Genomic DNA, 24,983 nt, shown 5'->3' with positions numbered 1-24,983 from the left:
GTGAGGTACTCTCCTAAAAATAGCACTTGTCTATTTTCTTTCCATCTCTGCTGCCACTTCTCCACCTCAGGCTCCCTTTATCTCACAGAGTGCAGTCGCATGAAGTGATTACATCTGCATTTAAGAGGCCATTCAGGTTTGTGAGATGGAGAATAGACTGAAGAGGGACAACACGGGGCGCAAGCAGTTGGAAGACTAGCTTCTTTTAGGTTTCCAGGAAGAGGGATCTATCGAGACGGCATATCTGTTGGGCAGATGAGAAGCCCAGCTGCACAGAATAAGAGACCAGGTCATTCTCTGCTTCTCTGGTTTCCTCCAGTGCCTTGAAGAAGTCATTCCTCCTGAACAAGAACTTGTGTTCTTCATCTGTTCACATCCTTCCTGTCTCCAGGTGTCTTGTCTTTCCTACTGCCCAGCGTTCTTTGCTGGCTCAAACTGGCATGTACATTTCCTATCTGGAGGAAGGTCCCCTCCTGGCCTTGTATTCTTTCTTTTAAATCTCCAGTTCTCTTTCCCTTCTTATCCTGACTCCTTAGAAGTATAGGCTGCCCTCTTCAGTTCAGTTCAGTCACTCAGTTGTGTCTGACTCTTTGGGACCTCATGGACTGAGGCACACCAGGCTTCCCTGTCCATCACCAACTCCCGGAGCTTACTCAAACTGATGTCCGTCGAGTTGGTGATGCCATCCAACCATCCCATCCTCTGTTGTCCCCTTCTCTTCCTGCCACCAGTTTTTCCCAGCATCAGGGTCTTTTCCAGTGAGTTAGTTCTTTGCTTCAGGTGGCCAAAGTATTGGAGTTTCAGCTTCAGCATCAGTCCTTCCAATGAATATTCACGATTGATTTCCTTTAGGATGGACTGGTTGGATCTCCTTGCAGTCCAAGGGACTCACAAGAGTCTTCTCCAACACCACAGTTCAAAGCATCAATTCTTTGGTGCTCAGCTTTCTTTATAGTCCAACTCTCACATCCATACATGACTACTGGAAGAACCATAGCTTTGACAAGATGGACCTTTGTTGGGAAAGTAATGTCTCTGCTTTTTAATATGTTGTCTAGGTTGGTCATAACTTTTCTCCCAAGGAGCAAGAGTCTTTTAATTTCATGGCTGCAGTCACCATCTGCAGTGATTTCAGAGCCCCCCAAAATAAAGTCTGTCACTGTTTCCATTGTTTCCCCATCTATTTGCCATGAAGTGATGGGACCAGATGCCCTCCTCACATCCCAGTTTCAGAAGTTCATTTGCTGAAATTCATCTAGTCAAAGTTACTGTGGGTCTCCAAGTAACCTGATCCCAGGGACCCGTTCAGTCCCCACTTTGTCCATTATTGCTGTGTCACTGTTGGACACTGCCTTCTTCAGGCTGTCTTACCTGGACGTCTGTGACATCACACAGATGGTTCTCTTCTTGTACCTTCTTGTTAATCCATTTTACATGTTTCTACATCTGCCAGTGTTTCTCAGGATTGAACCTTAACAGCCTCTCTCTCTTCCTCTCTATAGTCTCCCTGATCGATTTTATCCACTCTCGTCATCTCAGTGTTCATCTATAGTGTGATGATATCCAAACGGTACCTCTACCCTTGGGTAGATAATTAGCATTCAGAATTTAATCTCTGACAGCCCTATTCCCTGCTGGATATCTAATTTCTGTGTCTCACAAATACCTCAGAATCAGCATATCTGCCTTCTTAACCCCTGCAGTGTCCCTGTCTGCACTCTCTATTGAGAGGATGGCCCCACTACCCGTTCTTTTGCCTAAACCTGAGCGTCACTCTGCCCTTACCCTTCTCTTCAGCACCCGTTCTTACCTTTGTTTGGGGCTCTTCTGTCTCTGGTCTGAACTATCTTGATAGTTTTCCAAGTGTAGTCCCTTTCCTAGGCTCATTTCCTGAAACCCATTCCCACCGAATCCTTGAGTCCTCCTTTTTTCCCTTTTTCTAATTCTGCCTTTCCGTCCTCTCTTCCTAACTAGCCGTTGCTAGGATTACTTGCTTAATTATGTCACCAGTAACTTTAATCCTCATGTACCCCAGTCTACCTTCCAGACTGCCCAGGCTCTGTGTCAGTGTAGCTCTCTGTTCATGCCTCCAGGTACAGGGCTGCTCCTGGGAGGACGGGCAGAGCTGTGCACATCAGTGATCTCCAGACTTGAGACCCCTTCTTACATCAGTCCCTTCCCATCCCCTAAATCTGCCAAACCTTAAGCTCTTATTAGGCTCTACCCTCTTGCCATTAGCAAACAATCATGTTTTTACTTTGGAATAATGAAAAGATTAGAAATTATTTTCCTCAAGTTCCTGTTCCTTACCTTCAGGTGTATCTGTACTGCACCCTCTCCGTGTGTGCTTCAGTCTGGGCTCAGTGACAAGGCCTTTGATGAGCACACGTTAATCTCTTGTGAGACTTGTAGCAGAAGCCTCTCCCTGTCTCTGTCTTCAGCCTTTCTTTCTCTGTTGATTCTTCCCTTAATCTGACAACAGGTCCAATGCCACCAAACTTTACACTTAAAAATCGTTAAAATGGTAAATTCCATGTTATTATGTTTTATCATAGTTTTTCCAATGCAGTGATGATGTAAAGGCTTTTCCAGGTTTGGAAACACTTTTGCTGTCTGTTGTCCTCGCTGAGCTCCTCGTTGAGACTTTTCAGTTATTCGCTCCACGGCCACTGTCTTCACTCTCCCACCTCCTGTTCACTCAGTCTCCGGCCTGTTTATATTCAGCGTTGGTTCTGTTCTGATCATATCACTAAACCTTTCTTGCTTCATCACTTTTCTGAGTATAAGGATAACCTCTGAGTAAAATAAGGGAGTACGAGTTAAGAGGAAGCAGTTTATCTTGGTCCCACAGTCTTGGGCCTGTTGAACTGGCTCCTCAAAAGCTCAGATACAGGGACTTGCTGGCCATCCAGTGCTGGGGCTACAATCCCTGGTGGCGGACTTAAGATCCCACATGCCTCACAGCCAAAAACCAGAACATAAAAGTAATATTGTAACCAATTGATGAAGACTTTAAAAATGGTCCATATTTTTAAAAAAATCTTAAAATGTTAGAGAAAAGCTGAGATACGGAGCTAAGTAGAGGATAGTTATACATTTGTGAAAGTACTAAGTGCCACTGACTTCTTCCCTTTGATGTGGCAGTTTGTGTGTTAAATTCCCCTCAGCTTTTTCAAAAAGTGTAACTCCTTCACTGCATGTGGCTGGGGGACTGGGGCTCTCACATCCCATCCTCGTCTCTAAGAGCTTTCTCCTTTAGTAAGAGCAAATATTATTTATTACATAGAGTTCAATCTTTTTCAAAGTGCTCTTTTAGGGGGAAGTTAAAGGAACAGATTAGGCTTCTTTGAGGACAGAAGCTGTGACTTGTTCATCTCCAGGCACTTGGCAGTCCCAGCACACAGCCAGCATTTTGTTCTCTGTACAGAAAGATGTGGCATGCCATATGAATGAAGAGCGTTCCATTGTGAGGTCATGAGTTTCACTGATTATCCTTTGATAGTTCAGAGATTTTTGTACCAGTGACCTGCATATGTGATACAGTGAGTGGTTATTTCAATAGAATCTTATATTTTCCCCTTGTATGTTGTTACCTTGTAATAGCACTAAGCAATTAGATGAAGAGGTACAGTAATCTACTGAAAGTAACTACTCTCAAAGTATATGCTCAGACACTAGATTTTGAGCAGCAACTTAGAGAATGTGGATATAAGCTTAAATCATATCCATTTAAATTAAGAAGAAAACATGCCATTTGTGAGTTATATAACATTAGTCCATTTGGAACTGGTCCTGCTGATTTGAGCAAAAAGAATTTGGACTTTTTACTTTTCCCCAGAAATGTATCCCTGCTTTCCCTTTTAGCTTTCCAAGGAATCCCTTCAACCCGTCGAGGTCCTCCGAGAGGAAGCCTGTGAGATCCTGGATGAAATGAGCCACAAGCTGCGTCTAGGAGCCATTCGGTTTTTCGCCTTTGCCCTGAGTAAAATATTTAAACAGATTTTCTCAAAAGTGCGTGTAAATGAAGAAGGGATTCAGAAAGTGAGTATTGCTTGTTAAAAAACAATCTCTTCTTCAACCCCTCACAGTTTCCTCAACTCAGAGGCATCTCAGTGTGCACTGGATGAGCAGCTCCTGGTTATCAAGCGGCATCCAGCCTGAGCCGAAGGCAGCTCTGCCTCTCTGCTGGGTGTTTCTTCCTCTCCCCTTCAGACCTGCAGGCTTCAGACAAACCGACTTAGTCACTTACGCACAGACATGACAGACTAAGCTGATGTCAGATGCTCACGGAGTACGAAGAGAGTTTCTGTACATGTTTCACTGAAGTTTACAGCATTTTCCTGTGACTCACACACCTTTCTGGCGTGTTTTTCTTATAAACAGACATTCTCTTGTGTAATTATCAAAAGAAGCAAATTAACACTGACACAATGCTGGTAACACAGGTCTTTTTCATGTTTCACCAGCTGTCCCAGCTCTGTCACATACAGGCAGGGAAAGTCCTACGTCATATGTCACAGTCAGCGTCCATCTCTCTTTGGAGTCTTTTAATCTAGAACAATTCCTTAGTCTTTGTTTGTGTTTCATGAAACCGCTTTTGAAGGAAACAGACCAGGTGTTTTCTGCTGCCCCTTGCTCTGGATCGGAGCTGTTTCCTCACTCAGGCTAAGGCCGTGTCCTCAGTGTGTCGGCCTGTGAGCGGGTGGCGTCTGTCTGCCGGTTCCTGGTGATGCTCACATGCGTCAGTCGGTCACCGCTCTCTGCCTTGTTTCTCCACTGTAGAGTTACTCTCTGTCCCCTTGTAATTAGTACACATCTTGGGGAGTGCTTCAGAGTCCTGTTTTTCATCATACTTTGCTCTGTTAGTTTTTATACCCACTGAGGATTTTTTCTTGAATCCAGTTATTACTCTTACGATTGCCAAATGCTGGTTTTTCTAATTCCATCACTCCTGTCATTTAATACTTTTTTTTCTGGAAATAAGAGCTTTCTCTATGATGATTATTTTTTCTGTTTATTATTTAATACATTTTTTTAAATTTACTTGGAAGCTCTTACCTTCATTGGCCTTCCTGCTTATGCCTTTTAATGCTGTGTTTTTATTCAGTCATCTACTTGGCTTCCAAGTATTTCTCCTTTTCCTCCTATGACTAATTTCCAACTTGCTGACCTACTATTTGGATCTCTGCGGGAGGGTGTTTGGTACAGTGCTAGGGGCAGGGAGTGTTGCTGGCTAGATCCTAACTGACTACAAACTACCTTACCTCAGTTGATTGTGTACTTAGAGTTCAGGAAAACAGACCGTATGTGGACACACTGGGTATGTTTGAGGTTGCTAACCTGAGAAATGTATTGGGAAGTTCATTTGCATTTGTCCCTACTACTGGGCATCCACTCTCCCTGAGTCTAGTGTATAAATAGAAAAATACCATTCCTCTTCCTGGTCCTAACAATGTGTAGTTTTTTTTTTAAATCTCTGAGAGAGAATTCTTGCTCTCTCTTCCTACAGTCCACCAGCCAGTCTAGTACAGCAGCTAATTGTTGGCTTCTTAACTCAGACTGACTTCAGATTCATTCCCAGTTCCCAGCGAACATCAGTGGCATGACTTTGTCACAACCAAGGAAGCTGAATAAGGCTTAAGCCTTATTTACAAATATGTGTGTGATATTAAACAATGCATGTAAAATGCTTAATTGCTGCTCAACTAATATGTGTTAGTGATTGTCACCATGACTATTCTTATGATCTGTAAATTTAAAATTTTTAATATTCTTGCATTATTGTAAGATTATTTAGCTATAACTCAGAAATAAGTTTTGTGTATGGGATCAGAGAGACAGAAAAACAGTGTTAGTGTTCCCCCTGTAGCACATTCTTCCACTTTCTGATTTAAGGTTCAGTTTTAATAAGCATGAAAGCTGAAAGTGTTCCAAGTGTAACCTTTGTCTTAAAGCTCCAGCGAGCCATCCAGGAGCATCCAGTTGTCCTGCTGCCCAGCCACCGGAGCTACATCGACTTTCTGATGCTGTCTTTCCTTTTGTACAACTATGACTTACCTGTGCCGGTCATAGCGGCAGGAATGGGTACGCTTCGGTCCTCTACTTTCCTTTTTTTTGTTGTTATAAAAATTAAAGCTTTCACTGGAACGATTTTAACAATTCTAAGGAAGTTGAAGAAAATGATGAAAATATAACCGCCTCTCCCTCCTTCCCTCCAGTTCCAGGTGTGATCATTGGATTGTGTCCTCTGTGTTGTGCTCTACTGGCCTGAACAGATATAAGCAAGCTTGTGTGCACATAGGGCTTTTGGTTTAGGTTGAAAAAGGAGATTAGACTACCCTACTGGTTTTTTTTTAATTTGATAGTGCATCAGTGGCTATCTCTATAGGTCAATAAATAGATCTAAACTTTTTTTGAAAAGTAAAAAAAAATTTAAAAATCTAAAGGGACTTCCATGGCGATCTGTTGATTAAGACTTCACATTTCTAATGCAGGCGATGCAGGTTCAGTCCCTGGTCAGGGAACTAAGATCCCACATGCTGTGCAGTGCAGCCATAAAATAAAAAATATTTTAAATCTAAACAAAAAAAATAGGTCTAAACTCTTTTTACTATTTTTCAATTGTGTTAAAATGCACAAAGCATAAAATTTGCCATCTTCATCATTTTTCAGTGCACAGTTCAGTGACATAAAGTTCACACTGTTGTACTACAATCTATCCACTGAAGTCTTCTCATCTTGCAAAAATGAAATTCTGTCTTCATTTAACACTTAACCTCTCATTCTATTCTCCCTGCAGCCCCTGGCAGCCACTATTCTGTTAATGCTTTCTATCTCTACAAATTTGACTATCCATTACCTTCTGCAAGTGGAAGTACACAGGATTTGTCCTTCTTTTACCAGCCTGCTTCACACAGCATAGTGTCCTCAGGGTTCATCCATATTGTAGGGTCTATCAGAATTTTCTGTTTTTTTAAGGCTGTATAATACTCCAGTGTATTGTTGTTCAGTTGCTAAGTCGTGTCTGACTCTTTGCAACCCCATGGACTACAGCATGCCAGGCTTCCCTGTCCTTCACTGTCTCCCACTGTTTGTATATACCATATTTTGTTTATTCATTCATCTATCCCTGGATACTTGGGATGCTTCCACTTTGTGGCTGTTGTGAATAGTGCTGCAGTGAGTGTAGATGGATAAATACCTGTTTGATTCTCTGCTTTCAGTTCTTCCAGGTATATACCCAGAAGTAGAATTGCTGGATTAGATGGTAATTTTATTTTTAATTGTTTGAGGAACTGCCATTGTGTTTTCTGTAGTGGCTGCACGCCAGCAGTGCATGCAGGTTCAATTTCTCCACATTCAACCAACACTTATTATTTTCTGGTTTTTTAGATTTTTTTTGTTTTGTTGTTAATAATAGTCTTCATAATGGGTTTGAAGTGACATCTCATCATGAGTATTTATATTTCCGGGGCGATTAGTTATGTTAAGCATCTTTTCATATGCTTGTTGGCCAGTTCTGTATCCTCTTCAGAGGAGTATTTTAAGTCCTTTGGATTGTCTGTTTTCTTTGTTGATGAGTTGTAGGAGTTCTTTATATATTCTGTATCAGATAGTGACTGTAAATATTTTATCCCTTTTCACTCTGTTGATTGTATCCTTTGATGAGTGGAAGTTTTTCATTTTGATTTACAGTCAGTAGTCTGTGTCCACAAGTTCTGTATCTGTGGATTTAACCAGCCACAGATCAAGAATATTTGGAATAAAAACTCCAGAAAGTTCCGAAAAGCAATAATTGAACTTGCCATTCACGGGAAACTATTTGCATAGCATTTACAGGTGGTGCAGAGGTTAAAGCGTCTGCCTGCAATGTGGGAGACCTGGGTTCGATCCCTGGGTCGTTGGGAAGATCCCTTGGAGAAGGAAATGGCAACCCACTCCAGTATTCTTGCCTGGAGAATCCCATGGATGGAGGAGCTTGGTGGGCTACAGTCCACGGGTCGCAAAGAGTCAGACACGACTGAGCGACTTCACTTTTACAGTATACTTACAGCTATTTACAAGCAGTTGTATTAAGAATTATAAGTAATCTGGAGCTGATTTAAAGTGTACAAAGGTGTGCTAGGTTGTATGCAAATACTCTGCCCTTTTATATAAGGGACTTGAGCATCCAAGTGTTTTGGTACCCACAGAGAGTCCCAGAACCAGTCCCCTATGGACTTCTCCCAACCCAAGGACAACTATAGTCCAATTTGTCTGTTGTTTCTTTTTATTTTCTGTGCTTTTGGTCTCATATCTAAGAAATCATTGTCAAATCCAATGTTATAAAGCTGTCCCCCTATATTTTCTTCTAAAAGTTCTATAGATTGAGGTTTTGTATTTAGGTCCTTGATGTGTTTTGGTTTAATCTTTGTATGTGGTGTGACTTTTCTGGTAAGATTCTAACTTCATGTCTAAGATTTTTATTGCTACATAATATTCAGCAGTGTATATGTATCATAATGTAGTAGTTTTGCTGTAACAGCTTTTCAATATATTTTCGTTTTAGTGCTTTTATTTCTGTAGAATTGATTCCAAGAAGTAGGATTACCAACGCAAAGAAATTGTTTTTATCTCCCTTATAGGTAGCCAGGAAAGCTGGGATTCAGCCATGTATGCGCGTGCTCAGTCATGTCTGACTCTTTGTGACCCCATGGACCATAGCCCACCAGGCTTCTCTGTCCCTAGGATTCTCCAGACAGAAATACTGGAGGAGTGGTTTGCTATTTCCTTCTCCAGGGGATCTTCCCGACCCAGGGATCAAACCTGGGTCTCTTGCATTGCAGGCAGATTCTTTACCACCTGAGCCACCTGGATTTAATCAACACTGTTGTTAATAAGCCCTGGTGGCTCAGTGGTCGAGAATCTGCCTGCCAAAGCAGGAAACTAAAGAGATATGAGTTTGATCCCTGGGCTGGGATGATCCCCTGGAAGAGGAAATGGCAACCCACTCCAGTATTCTTGCCTGGAAAATTCCGTGGACGGAGGAGCCTGGTGAGCGACAGTCCATGAGGTCGCAGAGTCACACAACTGAGTGCTAACAGTAAAATAAAAACTGCCAGGAACCTCAGCACTTTAAAAGTATTTCCATCTATACAGACGTGTGGAAAAGTTATTTGAAAATTAGGAAAAAATGAAAAGAACTTTTTAAAAACTGATAGTGAACTCTTTCTTTTCACTGTTGACTTTTCTTTTTTAATCTGTGCTTCTAAAAGAATATCGATATTTTTACCTGATGGGTAGAAAGGAAAGGAGAGAGTGAGCTAGTTTGGCCTACCCGCCCAGAGCATGAAGGATGTGTTGACGTGTCATCAAGGCCAGGCTTCCCAGGTGGCTCAGTGGGTAAAGAATCTGCCTGCCAGTGCAGGAAACGCAGGAGATGCCGGTTTGATCCCCTGGAGAAGGGCATGGCATCCCACTCCAGTATTCTTTCCTGGAGAATTCCATAGAGAGAGGAGCCTGGCCAAGTACAGTCCATAGGGTCTTAAAGAGTTGGACACAAACTGCTGAGCACTCACTCACTCACGTCATTGAGGTCAGCAGCAGTATTGACTAAAAAGGTTGGCACGATGCCATAGTGGAGGCTGCTGCCCCTGTCTCTAGCTGGTCTGGTTGTAGATGCAGAGGTGCATGGGAAGGAGGGTGCACGAGGTAACCCCCCTACCAGCACCTGCCCATCAAGGGCATTCTTTCCCATAATCCCATTAGATATTTCTTCTTAAGATGAGGAGTGTCTTACATACCTAAAACCTATCTGAATAGAATTTGTTTGAGATATTCAGAGGAAGTTGCACTCTGGATACATATTAACCAGCCTTTCTTTGGTAGACTTCCTGGGAATGAAGATGATTGGTGAGCTGCTGCGGATGTCGGGGGCTTTCTTCATGCGGCGTACCTTTGGCGGCAATAAGCTCTACTGGGCCGTGTTCTCCGAATATGTGAAAACCATGTTACGGGTAAATGCAGATAACTACCCAGTGCTTTCAAGCTGTGCTTTCTTTTCACTGACGTTTGCTGTAAGGTCTTATTTAAATTCTTAACTTCTGAGTGGACCACTTAGCTGTTTCTTTCCCCTCGAGGAATGTACATAACCTCAGCAATCTGTTTACTCTGCGTGGCTCCCTTGTTTAAGTTTCACTGTGAGCAGTGTTTGCTCAGAGAGCTGGGGAGGGAACTCGGGAAAAGGAATCAAAAGAAGCATTTATCACTTTGAGAGTAGGCAACGGGTTTTGTGTTTTGTTTTGTTTGTTTGTGTTTTCTCTTTAAAGAATGGTTATGCTCCTGTTGAATTTTTCCTCGAAGGGACAAGAAGCCGCTCTGCCAAGACACTGACTCCAAAATTTGGTAGGTTCCTTATAGATTGAAGGAAAAATACAAACCCACAGGCTTCAGGTGTGGTGTCATCATAGCTGCTTAATAGAACATGACACTTGCCTTTTTCTTTTTTCAAGATATTCTTTACCTTATAAGTGTAGTTTGTTTCTTAATAAGTACAACAGTCTATATTATATTTATGGGCTTGGTATATAACGTATACTGTTAGTATCTTCCCACACCCTTGTTTGCTCTCCTTTTCAATATGTATGAAAAGCTCTTTCTCCGTGCGTTTCCAGGTCTTCTGAATATTGTGATGGAACCATTTTTTAAAAGAGAAGTTTTTGATACCTACCTTGTTCCAATCAGCATCAGTTACGATAGGATATTGGAAGAAACGCTGTATGCATATGAGCTTCTAGGGGTTCCTAAGCCGAAAGAATCTACAACTGTACGTAAAGCTTGATAGCCAAGCTTGACTTTACTGGAATTTATAGAAAATGCTAGTTTATACGTCAACTAATTTCTGGATTTATTCCTATTTTTCCCCCCTGTGTGACACTCATAGGGATTGTTGAAAGCCAGGAGAATCCTCTCTGAGAAGTTTGGAAACATTCATGTGTACTTTGGAGACCCTGTGTCGCTTCGATCTCTGGCCGCTGGCAGGATGGGTCGGAGCCCGTATAACTTGGTTCCCAGGTGCAAGGCCTGTGTTTTCATAAGTGACATAGAAACAAAGATGAAAGTCTAAAAGTGTAAATTGTAATTCTTGAGTTGACCACTTGCAGAACTGAAACTTGCTTTTCTGAGATGATACCCTGGAGAAGAGAAAGCTTCAATCAATGTGTCTTCTAGACAGTTAGCTGCAGTGTGTATATTAAACGTGCCAAGCCAGACAGTGCTGAAACAAACACAGGGCCCCATTGCCCACTCTCAAAGTGACAGATGTTTCTTCTGATTCCTTCTCCTCAGGCTCCCTCCCCAGTAACCTACAAACTTAAAAGCACAAACAAGAAAAGTGTGTTAACAAGCACATATATGGGAATTGTTGAGCACTTCTGGTAGGCCAGTCAGTATTTTTTTTTTTTTTTTGATCCTGGAAAGGACTGTTTAGTAATAGTGAATGGGAGTGAGTCCCTGCTCTCAAGAAGGTTACAGTTTTATGAGCAAGGAAACAGGTTCTCTGAGGATGCAGCTATAAACACGTTTGGCGGGGGAGGGGGGGGTTGGTTCTTAATGCAGAGAAGTACACCTGCGGGAGTAAAGGAGACAGACCGCCTGCTCAGCCAGGCCTCACGCGGCTGCAGCATCGCTCATGATTTATCTGCAGTGCCAGTGGCCCCACAGCAGCTCCAGCTTCATTAGCTATCAGAAGCAGATAGTTAGCTTTTTGTAGCCACAAGCTTTCACTCTTTCCGTCTGAAATTGGCCAGTTGTATCCATTACCAGGGAGTTCTCACTGGCTACAGCTTTCACATTATTTTGTGGGTTATTATGTGACTGCTGTCAGGTCATACGCATATCCTTGGTCCAACCAGCTGAGTAGGTTCCTGATATCATCCAATGCAGTGTTTAGTGATCCAGGCATGAGGAGTGTGTCAGGTGAGGACCCTGGCAACACCAGTCAGGTGCCCTGAAACTTCTCAGAAGGACAGTGTGGCAGTCAGGCCCACTGTACAGCCTGGCAATGCAGACATGAGCAGTTGTCAACAGAACATATACCTATCATAACCTGATCGGTATGTTCTACAAGAGACACATTCAAAATACTATGAACGAGGCCTACAGTCCACTGGAGGAGGCATTAGTGTTCACAAAAGAACTGATCTCTCCCACTTACAAAGCGCAGAAGTGTTTGTTTGTTTTGGCCTGAAACCAGGGATAATAGAACCCTGTTAGCTTGAGTATTTTTAATCACCTGTCGAGAGCATACTCTCAAGGCAAACAGATACTTTAGTAAAGTGCAGGTATATTTTTTCAATGTGACCCGAGAGAATTGAGTTGGCATAAAGCATGAGAATGCTCTAGAGGGTCTGTCTTCTCCCGTTCCCTTCTCCTCTCACGTTGTCTAAGTGGCAGAACTGTGATTGCTTGTTCTGTATTCTTCCTTTTAGATATATTCCTCAGAAACAGTCGGAGGAGATGCACACCTTTGTCACTGAAGTTGCCTACAAAATGGAGCTTCTCCAAATTCAAAACCTGGTCCTGAGCCCGTGGCCGCTAATAGTCGCTGTCCTGCTTCAGAACCGGCCATCCATGGACTTTGATGCCCTGTTGGAAAAAACTTTATGGCTGAAAGGCTTAACCCAGGCCTTTGAGGGGTTTCTTACTTGGCCTGGTATGTATGTGGGACATATGTGGTGAGAATGGTTGCTTTTTTTATTTATTAAATTTGGGAAACTTGTAGCCTAAACATGAAAAAACCCATATAGGACTTTGAGCAAAGCATTGCTCAGAGAAAGAAAGCTTAGTCTGTTTTTATGCTATAGGACATTGACCATAGCTTGTTGATTACTTGAGAATAATTGTCTATATGTCATGTCTCACTGTGAGACTCCAAGTAGATAGAGGACTAGAACACCCTCCCTTGTATCTAGCAGAGTGGGAAATAAATAATGACTCTTTGTACTCCACATATTCTTCCTGCTACACCCACCTCTTTCTACCACATATTTGCAATCCTTTGCCTTACTGGATTGTAAGGATTAAAGGGCTAGTCTTGCAGAACTGTATACAATTCTCTGATAATAACAGCTTTGAAAACCTAATTGAAGTTGTGACTACTATGCTCAGAGTTTAGAATATATATGACAGTAGTTAGCTTAAGTTACTTTCAAGCCCTTTGATTGAAAATTGTAGAGACTGCAATTGAAAATGCAATCTTTCAAGGGGGGCACAACCGATAACATACAGGATCTTAGTTCCCCAACCAAGGATCAAACCTGTGCCCCTGCATTGGAAACGTAGAGTTTTAACCACTGGACCTCTAGGGAGGTCCCAGAATGCAGTCTTTTAAGACCATATAATTACATATAGTCAAATACTTACTGTTCACTCATTAAACCTGGGAAGTACCAGGGGTACAAAGATGAACAAGATGTAAACCCTGTTCTGGATAGAAGGCAGGATGGATGGTGATGTACAAACTAGTAGTTCGATGAAATAAAGACAGAGCTATGGGCAGACTGCTGAGGGTTACTGAGAGTAATGCTTGGGAAAGGGCGCACGCTCAAGAAGGTGTGACTTGTGAACCAACCTTGAAGGGCAGTAGGAGCCCTTCAGGAAGACAGCTGGGGAGGAGCAAGGCCAGTGCAGGGAGTAGGAACATGCAGTGAGGGGGTAACAGCGCTGGGCGTCTCTTGACCCGCTGGTGACGGGTGTCGTTAGAACACTGGCTTTGGGGCGTTATGGAGGGGGACTGCGGACAAAGGCTGGGTCCCCGAAGCCTGCTACCTTGGAGTCTGGACTAGAGCTTGATGTCGCAGAATGCAGCCGTGGATTTAGGCAGGGAGGTATGGCGGATTGGCCTTAGGAAGGAGCCGGATTTCAGTTTAAAGATGGACCACAACGGGGAGAGACTGGAGTCAGGGAGACAAGCAGGAAGGCTGCCATTCAGAGATGAGAACTCAGGCAGCAGAGCCAGGCAGCTGCAGAGGGCGGCATGGCCGACAGAGGCCTGGAGGGACTACTCACAGGAGTGCTGATCAGCTGAGTGTTGATCACCAGTAGGGATATAAGGAGGAATCATACATCTCTCCCCAGGATTGTAATGGTCTGATAGGAGGCAAAGGACATGTTGATTGTAATATAAGGCATAAAGTCGTGAGAGAGGAATACCCAGAAACATGAAAATGGAGGCACCTGTCTTGCTGAGATGTTTTGCTTTTTCAAGAGGGGATAAATATGTGGATAATCCATAGCTAAAGTACCTGTGCAGCCACCGTGACCGCTGTAGTTGTCATTAATACAAAGTGAGAGTCAGTTGGTAAGTTCCAGAAGTCAGGTACCAGAAATGATCAAACACAGTTTCTAATTTAGAACGTGGTGTGTGTATTTGGTTCCTTTTTTGCTTTTTTACCCAGATTATTTCATATTCTTAAGCATTCTCATGTCTAGGCTATGATATGCATATTATTATATATAAAACAAATCATACTGTATTGTATATATAGTGTCATGCACTGTATCATTATCATGAGCAACCTGAGACAAGGCAGATGAGTCCAGAGTGAATATGATTGAGTCTGGAAGGAAAAACTTCACCTCCCACTTGTCCCTTCCATGAAGCATTAGCAGAACCTGTTGTCCCACTTGAACAGCATGCCTCCTTTACACACCTGTCAGCCAGCTCTTCGGAGAAGGCAATGGCACCCCACTCCAGTACTCTTGCCTGGAAAATCCATGGACGGAGGAGCCTGGTAGGCTGCAGTCCATGGGGTTGGGAAGAGACGGACACGACTGAGCAACTTCACTTTCACTTTTCACTTTGATGCACTGGAGAAGGAAATGGCAACCCACTCCAGTGTTCTTGCCTGGAGAATCCCAGGGACGGGGAGCCTGGTGGGCTGCTGGCTATGGGGTCACACAGAGGCGGGCACGACTGAAGTGATGTAGCAGCAGCCAGCTCTTTGTCTCAGGGTAACAATAAAATGAGTTCCCTTACCAAGAATATTTTTAAATGCTCCCATCTCTTTTATCATGCTTATAATTCTAACTCCTCAGCTGTCTCTTGGCCAGTGGAGTGTCGGGTGCTGACGTACCAGGAACTGTTATGAACCCACTTCTTCAGTTGCCTTTGACACAGGGCAACCAGAAAAGTCTCCTTGGTGTCCCTGTGTCCTCAGGGAAACGTGAAGCTTAGAGTTCGCCTGTTCGGGTTGCCCTTTGGTTTACCTCCAAAGTTGTAAAGTGATATTCTTGCCATCTTGGAATTTAGGTGTGCAGCATATCTTCTTTTTTTAAAAAAAAATATTCATTTATTTATTTTTGGCTGCATTGGGTCTTAGTTGAGGCTGCAGGCTTAACTGACCTGTAGCATGTGGAATTTTAGTTCCCTGACCAGGGTTGAACCCACGTTAGAAGGGTAGAACCACCCATTAGAAGGCATGTTCCTAATCACTGGAGCCCCCCCACCCCCGCCTCCCCAGGGAAGTCCCTAGCATGTCTTCTTGTCTTAGTATTCTTAGATCCACATACGTGATTTTCTTGTCATGTAACTTGCTATTACAAAAATATGATTCTTGAGAAAGTGTTGGCTTTGAAAATGGGAGTTGATGTGCATTTCAGAATGGCTAACAGATTTGGGATAGATGAAAAAGTATGTTATATGTCCTTAAAAAGAGTTGATTTATGCTATACTGCTTTTAAAATATCCTTCCCATGTAGTATCATTACCTCATTTGGTGAGGTCTAAAACCAGTACCTGTACTTCACAGTAAATGTGTCAGTTCACTAGGGTTAATTCATACTGAGGGTAAGACGCCCAGCAGTGACCCAGCCCATTTCTTTGCCATTTACCTGAGTGAATTGTCCTTGCCTATGCAGATAATGAACCTCCCGAAGAAGTTATCCAGTCCAGCATTCTTCTGCATTCCAACATTGTCAGCCTTGTCAAAGACCGGGTGATTCTGAAAGTGGAGTGTGGAGACTCGGAACTGGTGGATGGACTCATTTTCCAGCATATCACCCTCCTCATGTGCTTGGCATACAGGAACCAGCTGCTCAACATTTTTGTCCGTCCTTCCTTAGTCGCTGTGGCATTGCAGATGACCCCTGGGTTCAGGAAAGGTAAGTTTTGGTACCGTGGTCTTGAATTCTGGAAGAGACCTGGCCATTCAGTCCCATGTAGGGAGCAACGTTTGAAGCTTTCAATGCCCTGCCACGTGTGTGCAGCCCCACACCGGCAAGGGGAGGGCCTGTACTCAGAACTAGTCAGGTTTTTCCTCCTAAATACATGGCTAGCTGCCTAAAACTCGGGAATGCAAAGGACCTAAAAATATCATCTAATCTAAACATCTCCTTTTATAAATACGGAACACTAGGCCTAGAGACTTCTGATTACTTAAGGTTATAGGACGAGAGCACAGCTCTCCATTGCCTGGTCTGACGTGCTTTCTCTGATGTCACTTCCCGCAGCTGACAGAAGCAGATGGGGTGGGTGAACAGTCACAGCGGTGTGTGCGTGCTCATATACAGGAGCGTGCTGGTTGCACCGAGGAGTATAATAACAAGTGAAACCGTTGTTTTCACAGAAGCGTGTAGTCAGGGCCAGGGGTTTTCTACACAAGGCTGCACTGTAGAATTTTTGGAGGCTGAGTTCCTTCCCCGAAGGCTTCTGATTCAGTTGGTTGTTTTTGTGTTTGTCATTCAAAGCTCTGTAGATCATTTTAAGGAAAAGCCAGAGTGGAGGTACACTGGACTCAGCCGCAGACCTTTAGCCCTGGAAGGAAATGTCATTTTGTGAATGAGGAAACTGGGCCCCAGAGAGGTCAGACAGCTTAGCTCAGGACAAAGGAAACTCAAACCTTGATCCTAGTTCTCCGGGAGGCTTCTCACGCTGGGATTCATCCACAGCTGAGGGGCACATACGTAGTCTTCTAGAGTACTTCAGTGTGAACACCCTGAAATTGGAGGCAACTGTTTGCATCCATATGGAGGTGTATTTTTCTGATGAGAAAAGTCATGCCAGAAAGATGAAGGTCTGTAGCTGATGGGCCAGGAAGACCCACACATCTGAGGGGTAAGACAGTAGTTTCTAGTGTTGTGTGCCAGTGTGTTCTAGTGCCAAAGATGGCATAGAGACGTTGGCAGACGTTAATGTGGAAGGGGATGGAGGAAGCCATTCCTTTCCTTCTCTGCTTGGAAACCACTTACAGGTGAAGTGACGTGCCCTGGCTTCAAAGGCCACTTGCCCTTTTCCACACTGACTGATTAGAAGCCTGGTTGTAATTCAGCTTCAACCATTGAAATCATACTAGACTAGTTTACTTGTGGGTAAAATTTAGATCGTTTATAGCTTCCTTCCCTGGTAGCTCAGCTGGTAAAAAATCCGCTTGCAATGCAGGAGACCCCAGTTCTATTCCTGGGTCAGGAAAGTGCACTGGAGAAGGGATAGGCTACCCACTCCAGTATTCATGAGCTTCCCTGGTGACTCAGATGATAAAGAATCCACCTGCAATGTGGGAGACCTGGGTTCGATCCCTGGGTGGGAAGATCCCCTAGAGGAAGAGCATGGCAGCCCACTCCAGTATTCTTGCCTGTAGAATCCCCATGGACAGAGAAGCCTGGCCAGCTACAGTCTTTGGGGTCGCAGAGTTAGACACAACTGAGCAACTAGGCACAGAGCATAGCTTCCTTGCACCTGGTATATGAGTAATATGCCTTTAAAATACGACATTTTGAGCTTCAAGAGGGACAGAACATGTGTATACCTATGGCTGATTCATGGCAGAAACCAGAGCTATTGTAAAGCAATTATTCTTTAATTAAAAATGAATAAATTAAAAAAAATAAAATGCTACATTTTGGAGTATCAGGGACTTCTTGGTACTCCCTGAATGTTTAAAAAGCTGAGTTGTAATTTTATGTAATGAATTTATTTCCAGAGGATGTCTACAGTTGCTTTCGCTTCCTATGCAGTGTTTTTTCAGATGAGTTCATCTTTCTCCCAGGAAACACACTAAAGGTAAATCCTTAACTGCCGAAAAGCCGTGTGTTTGTGGTGTGAGTTCTGAAAATATTAGGCTTGGATTCACAGGTGTGTCTTCCCTTCCTTCAAGGCTACGTGCAGCAGAGAAAGAGACGTGCAAAAGAGAAACATGGACGCTTAAAGTTCAACAAACTCGGTTTTAATTCTTCACGTTTAATCAGTAATTTGGGGATTATTTGGTGAGAAGAACCAAATCGTTGAACTGTTAGTGCAGCCAATGTAAAAATAACTAATAACCACCTATTCTGTTAGAAAATTTACCAATCAGGACACATTTTCCAGCACAACTTACTGGAATGATTAGGGTCTTTTGCTTAGAGATTGGAGAAGAGTGCTCCTGCCTGGTGGTATGGACAGCTGGTGAAGGATCGGGTCCCCAGAGCTGGGCCGCTGGTTTGCTGGTGTGGAAGCAGCACTGGCAGGCGGGTCTGGGGTCTGTCTGTTATGCTGAGGGACACAGGTTTTGTTCAGTAGGAAATGAGGGCAGCCATTTTGAGCATAACATGATTCTCAGTGTTTTTCGGACTTGCCGCATGCACTTTTGTTTAAATGTGAGGAGAGTATGGCTGTATACACAGTGAAAGAAGATCTATTGCCCAGGTAATGATTTCTGAGGCTAATCAGGTTTTCAGTGTTTACTGTATTTGAGGATCAACATTCTGAGTGTCAAAACAGTGCTCTCTGGCACCTAACAACCACAACCATGGGTCTGGGAAGGGTTGCAGAATTAGCTAGTGTTTTTCTTGTTTCAAGGGTGCATGGCTGCATACACTGAGCCCAGCAGTGGATCATTGACCTAAATTATAAATCTGTGGATGAATTCTGTCTCTTCCCCTCCCCTTCCAGGACTTTGAAGAAGGCTGTTACTTGCTTTGTAAAAGTGAGGCCATACAAGTGATGACAAGGGACATCCTGGTTACAGAAAAAGGAAACACTGTGTTAGAGTTTCTAACAGGACTCTTTAAACCCTTTGTGGAATCTTATCAGGTGTGTAAATCTTTTGCAAGTTCTCCTTCGACCTCCCATAATAAATATAACTGAGACTTTCCTACCCTGTACTTCTGTCTGGTCTGAAGGGCAAGTGTCTTCCCCAGGAGAATGGTAGAACCTTTTTGTGCAAGGGGAGGGGTCTTCATTCTGCCATGGAGGGACAGAATGAAACTGAGAGGGTCAGTGTGAAATCTTTACTGTTCTCTTGTAGTTGGCTGCCCTTTTTCACTTTCTGTTCCTCTTATCCCCCCTCTTAAAACTCAGATAATTTGCAAATACCTCTTGAATGAAGAAGAAGACTACTTCACTGAGAAACAGTACTTCATAAGAGTTAGAAAATTCATAAGTCAGCTTCTCGATCAAGGTGAGTCGCAGCCCTGAAGGCAGTGCTTTCTCTCTGCTGAGAACAAACTGGAGGTTACTCACGCTCTCATCCCTGTGTTTTAGGGGCCTCACAGTGTTACGATGTGTTGTCCTCCGACGTACAGAAAAATGCCTTAGCAGCTTTTGTGAGGCTCGGTGTGGTGGAGAAGAAGAAGGTGTAAGTAACGGAGCACAGTGCCCAGGGTGGGCTCGGGGCAGCGACAGCTCAGAACAGTTGAGCACCAAATCCATAGAGAGAACTGTGGAGACGCATGTGATCTAGGAAACATCACATCATGCTTCACTTTTGCGTGTTCTGAGTAGTGAAGTCACTCTGCGTTACCATGCAGACTTTATGTGGCTATGAATAAAAATTACATTGAAGCAAAGAAAAAAATTGCTTTAGGCCAGCATTTTGGCTTTGACCTAATTATTGAAATTTATAGGTTAATTCTGGAGTAGGAAATGGCAACCTACTCCTTTATTGCCTGAAATATTCCCTGGACAGAGAAGCCTGGTGGGTGCAGTCCATGGGGTGCAAAGAATTGGACACGACTGAGTGATTGAGTACACGTGCACACATATTGGTTAATTATAAGAAAATCCAAGTAGGGGGCATGTCGTGTGTGTGTGTACTCATATATATATTAATATACACACAACTTTCAACTATTTAAAACTACCCTTGAGGAAGACTATTTAAACATATTCTTACTATATAAAAAATGAATGTTGTCTTTTCGTCCTAATTTATGCAATAAGAAAGCTTATTATTTTTTCTCCTAGAAATAATGATTATATATTTAACGTAAATGAACCTGCCACAACAAAGTTAGAGGAAATGCTTGGTAAGTACCATTTTATAAAATGTGATGGGTTTTCACATTGCATTTAGCAACGTATAGTAAAACAAGAAAGTATGGTACTAAATAACTTACCAAAATGAACAGCAGTTGAGCTTTAATACACACAGAGAACAATTTTTTTTATTCATAGATAAGCTTTATTCCAATGTCTACATAAAAATGAGTTGATGTTAATTAGGGAAAAGTTTTTCCAAAGGGGTTAAAATTTATCACACAACAGAATTTCGTCATTCCCTTTAGGCAAAGAACTATTTCTGTCGTCTAGAGTTTTCTTAAGGAACTAAGGAGAAAACTTGGAGAAGGCAATGGCACCCCACTCCAGTACTCTTGCCTGGAAAATCAACGGACGGAGGATCCTGGTGGGCTGCAGTCCATGGGGTCGCACAGAGTCCGACACGACTGAGCGACTTCACTTTCACTTTTCTCTTTCATGCACTGGAGAAGGAAATGGCAACCCACTCCAGTGTTCTTGCCTGGAGAATCCCAGGGATGGGGGAGCCTGGTGGGCTGCCGTCTGTGGGGTCGCACAGAGTCAGACACGACTGAAGCGACTTAGCAGCAGTAGCAGCAAGGAGAAAACTAACAGAAAACACACCAGGCATAAAATTGGCAGTGTTAAACAGCATAAAAATGATCAGCTCCTAAAATAACTAATCAGGGTGCATGATCTAGTCCTGGTGAAATCAAGAAGATTCCTCTCCTTCTAGTCCTTGGATTCATTAGCTCCCATTTCATTGCCAAAGACCTTAGTTTCTTGAATGGGGCCTGAACCCAGGCCCTTAGTACTATAAATAGTCTTCTGTTTAGAGTATGTCTGAAAGTTCAGAATATATAACCTTGAAATTCGATTTTGAATTTTGTGGTGGTGGTGTTCAGTTCCTAAGTCGTGTCTGACTCTGTGACCCATGGACTGCAGCACACCAGGCTTCCCTGTCTTTCACCATCTCCCAGAGTTTGCTCAAACTCATGTCCATTAAGTTGGTGATGCCATCCAACCATCTCATCCTCTGTCGTCCCCTTCTCTTTCTGCCTTCAGTCTTTCCCAGCATCAGGACCTTTTCCAATGAGTCAACTCTTCACATCAGGTGGCCAGAGTATTGGAGCTTTAGCTTCAGCATCAGTCCTTTCAATGAATATTTAGGGTTGATTTCCTTAGGATTGACTGGTTTGATCTCCTTACTGTCCAAGGGACTCTCAACAGTCTTCTCCAACACCACAATTCAAAAGCATCAGTTCTGTGGCTCTCAGCCTTCTTTACGGTCCAACTCTCACATCCATGGCACCTGGAAAAACTATAGCTTTGACTACGTGGATCTTTGTTAGCAAAGTGACATCTCTGCTTTTTAAAAAATGCTGTCTAGGTTTTTCATAGGTTTTCTTCCAAGAAGCAAGTGTCTTTTTTTAAAATTTCATAGCTGCAGTCACCGTCCACAGAGGCCACTAAAATTAAGTGTGTCACTGTTTCCATTGTTTCCCCATCTATTTGCTGTGAAGTGATGGGACCAGATGCCATGATCTTAGCTTTCTGAATGTTGAGTTTTAAGCCAGCTTTTTCACTCTCCTCTTTCATCTTCATCAAGAGGCTCTTTAGTTCCTCTTCACTTTCTGCCATTAGGGTGGTATTGTCTGCATATCTGAGGTTGTTGATATTTCTCCCGGCAATCTTGATTCCAGCTGTCCTTCATCCAGGCCAGCATTTCGCATGACCTACTCTGTATATAAGTTAAATAAACAGGGTGACAATATGCGGCCTTGACGTACTCCTTTCCTAGTTTTGAGCCTGTTCGTTTATTCCATATCTGGTTCTGTTTCTTCTTGACCTGCATACAGGTTTCTCAGGAGGCAGGTAAGTTGGTCCAGTATTCCCATCTCTTTAAGAATTTTCCACAGTTGGTTATGATCCACACAGTCAAAGGCTTTAGCATAGTCTGTAAAGCAGAAATAGATGGTTCTTGGAATTCTCTTTTGCTTTTTCTATGAGACAGTGGATGTTGGCAATTTGGTCTCTGGTTCCTCTGCCTTTTCTAAATCCAGTTTGTACATCTGGAAGTTCTCAGTTCACGTACTGTTGAAGCCTAGCTTAAAGGATTTTGAGCATTACCTTGCCAACGTGCGAAATGAACACAATTGTATGGTAGTTTGAACATTCTTTGGCATTGCCTGCCTTTGGGATTGGAATGAAAACTGACCTTTTCCAGTCCTGTGGCCACTGATGAGTTTTCCAAATTTGCTGGCATATTGAGTGCAGCACTTTAACAGCATCTTCTGGGATTTGAAATAGCTCAACTGGAATTCTGTCACCTCTACTAGCTTTGCTCATAGTGATGCTTCCTAAGACCCACTTGACTTCACACTGTAGGATGTCTGACTCTAGGTGAGTGACCACACCATCGTGATTAAGACCACCATCATCATTAAGACCTTTTTTGTACAGTTCTTCTGTGTGTTCTTGCCAACGCTTTTTATCTTCTGCTTCTGTTAGGTCCACACCATTTCTGTCCTTTGTTGTGTCCCTGTTTTGCATGATACATTCCCTTGGTGTCTCTAATTTTCTTGAAGAGATCTCTAGTCTTTCCCATTCTTTTGTTTTCGTCTATTTCTTTGCATTGTTCATTTAAGATTTTTTTTTAATCTCCCTGCTATTCTTTGGTGGAGAAGGAAATGGCAACGCACTCCAGTGTTCTTCCCTGGAGAATCCCAGGGACGGCAGAGCCTGGTGTACTGCCGTCTCTGGGGTCACACAGAGTCGGACACAACTGAAGTGACTTAGCAGCAGCTAATATTTGGAATTTGGTGAGAGAGGCATGAAGCTAAAATAGACACCAAAACCCTCATTCTAAGGATGATGGAGTTGCTTTCTTAACCTCAGAAGGCAGTGGTGTGAGTGTGAGCATACTAGAACATGCTAGCCTTGAAGTTCAGGAAACATGGCTGGGGGCACCGTGGCCGTGCCCGTCGCCTCTTTGAGACACTGCTGCTTCTCCTATTAAGGGCGCTGCTGTCTCCACTGATTCTTTTTCAGTCTGTAAAACTCTGCATGTGTCGTGTGTTTTCCTTTCGCCAGTGCGCAAGCAGTTGTATGAGGAAGGGCAAACTCGGTGTCATTTCATGAGCCATCTCTCTGTTTTTACCTTAGGTTGTAAAACACCGGTAGGAAAACCAGCAGCTGCGAAGCTTTAATGATTGCCAAATGGTTACGGAAAAATTGGTCATGTAATTTCTGTCATTCACGGACTAGTATTACAGCAAAGCGGGAAGTAAAGGAAGAAACCTGTCTTCTCACCCTTTATAAGGCTTCGAGAACAGTGGACTCAGTACAGAGGGAAAGCCATCAGTTTAAGCAGTCAGTGAAATCTCCTCCACAATGGTTAAAAAGACATTTGTGTCCAACCCTGTGTGTGTTTTAAAATAAAACAGGCTTTTGGAAACATGTTTGGAAATACAAAGCCTAGCTCCTATTTCACTAACACTTTGAACTTATTACATGTATTTAACTGTTATGTTGACTTCTGAATTAAAATGCAGCATCAACTCTATAAAGGCTCTGGCTATCAAAAGAAAACTACTAGAAAGGGCATGTCTTACGCTTCTCATGACTTTTGTTAATTCAGGTTACCTCAAACAAGTACACATTTGACAAAGATATATAATAAAGTAGCTGTCTTCTGTTAAATTTTGCCACCCAAGGGCCTTAATCAGTAAAACTGAATTAGAGAAAGTACATGTGACAAAGAGAAGTTATGTGATGTGTCATAAATAGACTTAACAATTCAAGGAGAGAAAAGTCTGAAATAAGATGGGCAGATAGCAAACCACTCGCCACTTCTGGAAGGGCATTTAAGCTGAGAATTTGGATGAGATCAGCCAGTCCTCGAAATGTGGGGCTGAGGTGACAGAGGAGAGGGCAAGGGGTGAGCATGCAGAGAGCACTGTGAGCAGAATGTCCTAGGATTGGTTCTGAAGGACCTGGAGGACCAATGTAACTGAAACAAGAGCCATGGAAAATGGAATTAAAAAAGGCAGGAATATTCATCTGCTTGGGCTGCCTGAATGAGATACCACAGAGTGGGCAGCTTAAACAGCAGAAATTTGGTTTTTTACAGTTCAGGAGGCTCAGAGTCCAAGACCAAGGTGCCAGCAAGGTAGGTTTCATTCTGAAGCCTCTTTCCTGGGCTTGTAGCAGGCCACCATCTTTCAGTGTGCTCACCTTACCTCTCTGTGTGTCTGAAGACAGCAGTCTCTCTGGAATCTCTTCTTAGAAGGGCATTACCCCATTGGACTAGGGCCCCACCCCATTTGCCCAGTCCAGCCCTAGTTACTGCCAACGGCTCCAGATATGTCACATTGGGAATTAGGGCTTCAATATCTGAATTTTGAACTGTGGTGCTGGAGAAGACTGTTGAGAGCCCCTTGGGCAGCAGGGAAATCAAACCAGTCAATCCTAAAGGAAATCAATCCTGAACATTGATTGGAGGGACTGACGCTGAAGCTCCAATACTTGGGCCACCTGACGTGAAGATCCGACTTATTGGAAAAGACCCTGATACTAGGAAGAATTGAGGGCAAGAGGAGAAGGAGGCAACAGAGGACAAGATGATTGGACATGACGCATCGTGAGGCATCACCGACTCAATGGACGTGAGTTTTTAAGCAAGCTCTGGGAGATGGAGAAGGGCAGAGAAGCCTGGTGTGCTCTAGCCCAT

At 43.2% G+C, this 24,983-nt stretch overlaps 1 protein-coding gene across 1 annotated transcript in view; it reads left to right on the top strand.

Moving 5' to 3' along the window:
- Positions 1–23,835, top strand: part of GNPAT (glyceronephosphate O-acyltransferase) — a 37,170-nt gene extending 13,335 nt beyond the window's left edge. Inside the window, exons 3-16 of the mRNA XM_052640082.1 lie at positions 3,865–4,041; positions 5,955–6,084; positions 9,868–9,995; positions 10,308–10,383; positions 10,653–10,804; positions 10,922–11,052; positions 12,468–12,691; positions 15,898–16,140; positions 17,958–18,037; positions 18,908–19,048; positions 19,316–19,415; positions 19,499–19,592; positions 20,201–20,262; positions 23,417–23,835. Coding sequence (XP_052496042.1) covers positions 3,865–4,041; positions 5,955–6,084; positions 9,868–9,995; positions 10,308–10,383; positions 10,653–10,804; positions 10,922–11,052; positions 12,468–12,691; positions 15,898–16,140; positions 17,958–18,037; positions 18,908–19,048; positions 19,316–19,415; positions 19,499–19,592; positions 20,201–20,262; positions 23,417–23,460 — 1,782 coding nt within the window. The 3' untranslated portion in view covers positions 23,461–23,835. The remainder of the gene's footprint in view (positions 1–3,864; positions 4,042–5,954; positions 6,085–9,867; positions 9,996–10,307; positions 10,384–10,652; positions 10,805–10,921; positions 11,053–12,467; positions 12,692–15,897; positions 16,141–17,957; positions 18,038–18,907; positions 19,049–19,315; positions 19,416–19,498; positions 19,593–20,200; positions 20,263–23,416) is intronic.
- Positions 23,836–24,983: the final 1,148 nt, after the last annotated feature.

This window comes from Budorcas taxicolor, chromosome 5 (assembly GCF_023091745.1).
Source record: "Budorcas taxicolor isolate Tak-1 chromosome 5, Takin1.1, whole genome shotgun sequence".
NCBI classification, from domain to species: Eukaryota; Metazoa; Chordata; class Mammalia; order Artiodactyla; family Bovidae; genus Budorcas; species Budorcas taxicolor.
This window is presented reverse-complemented; position numbering and strand designations above follow the sequence as displayed.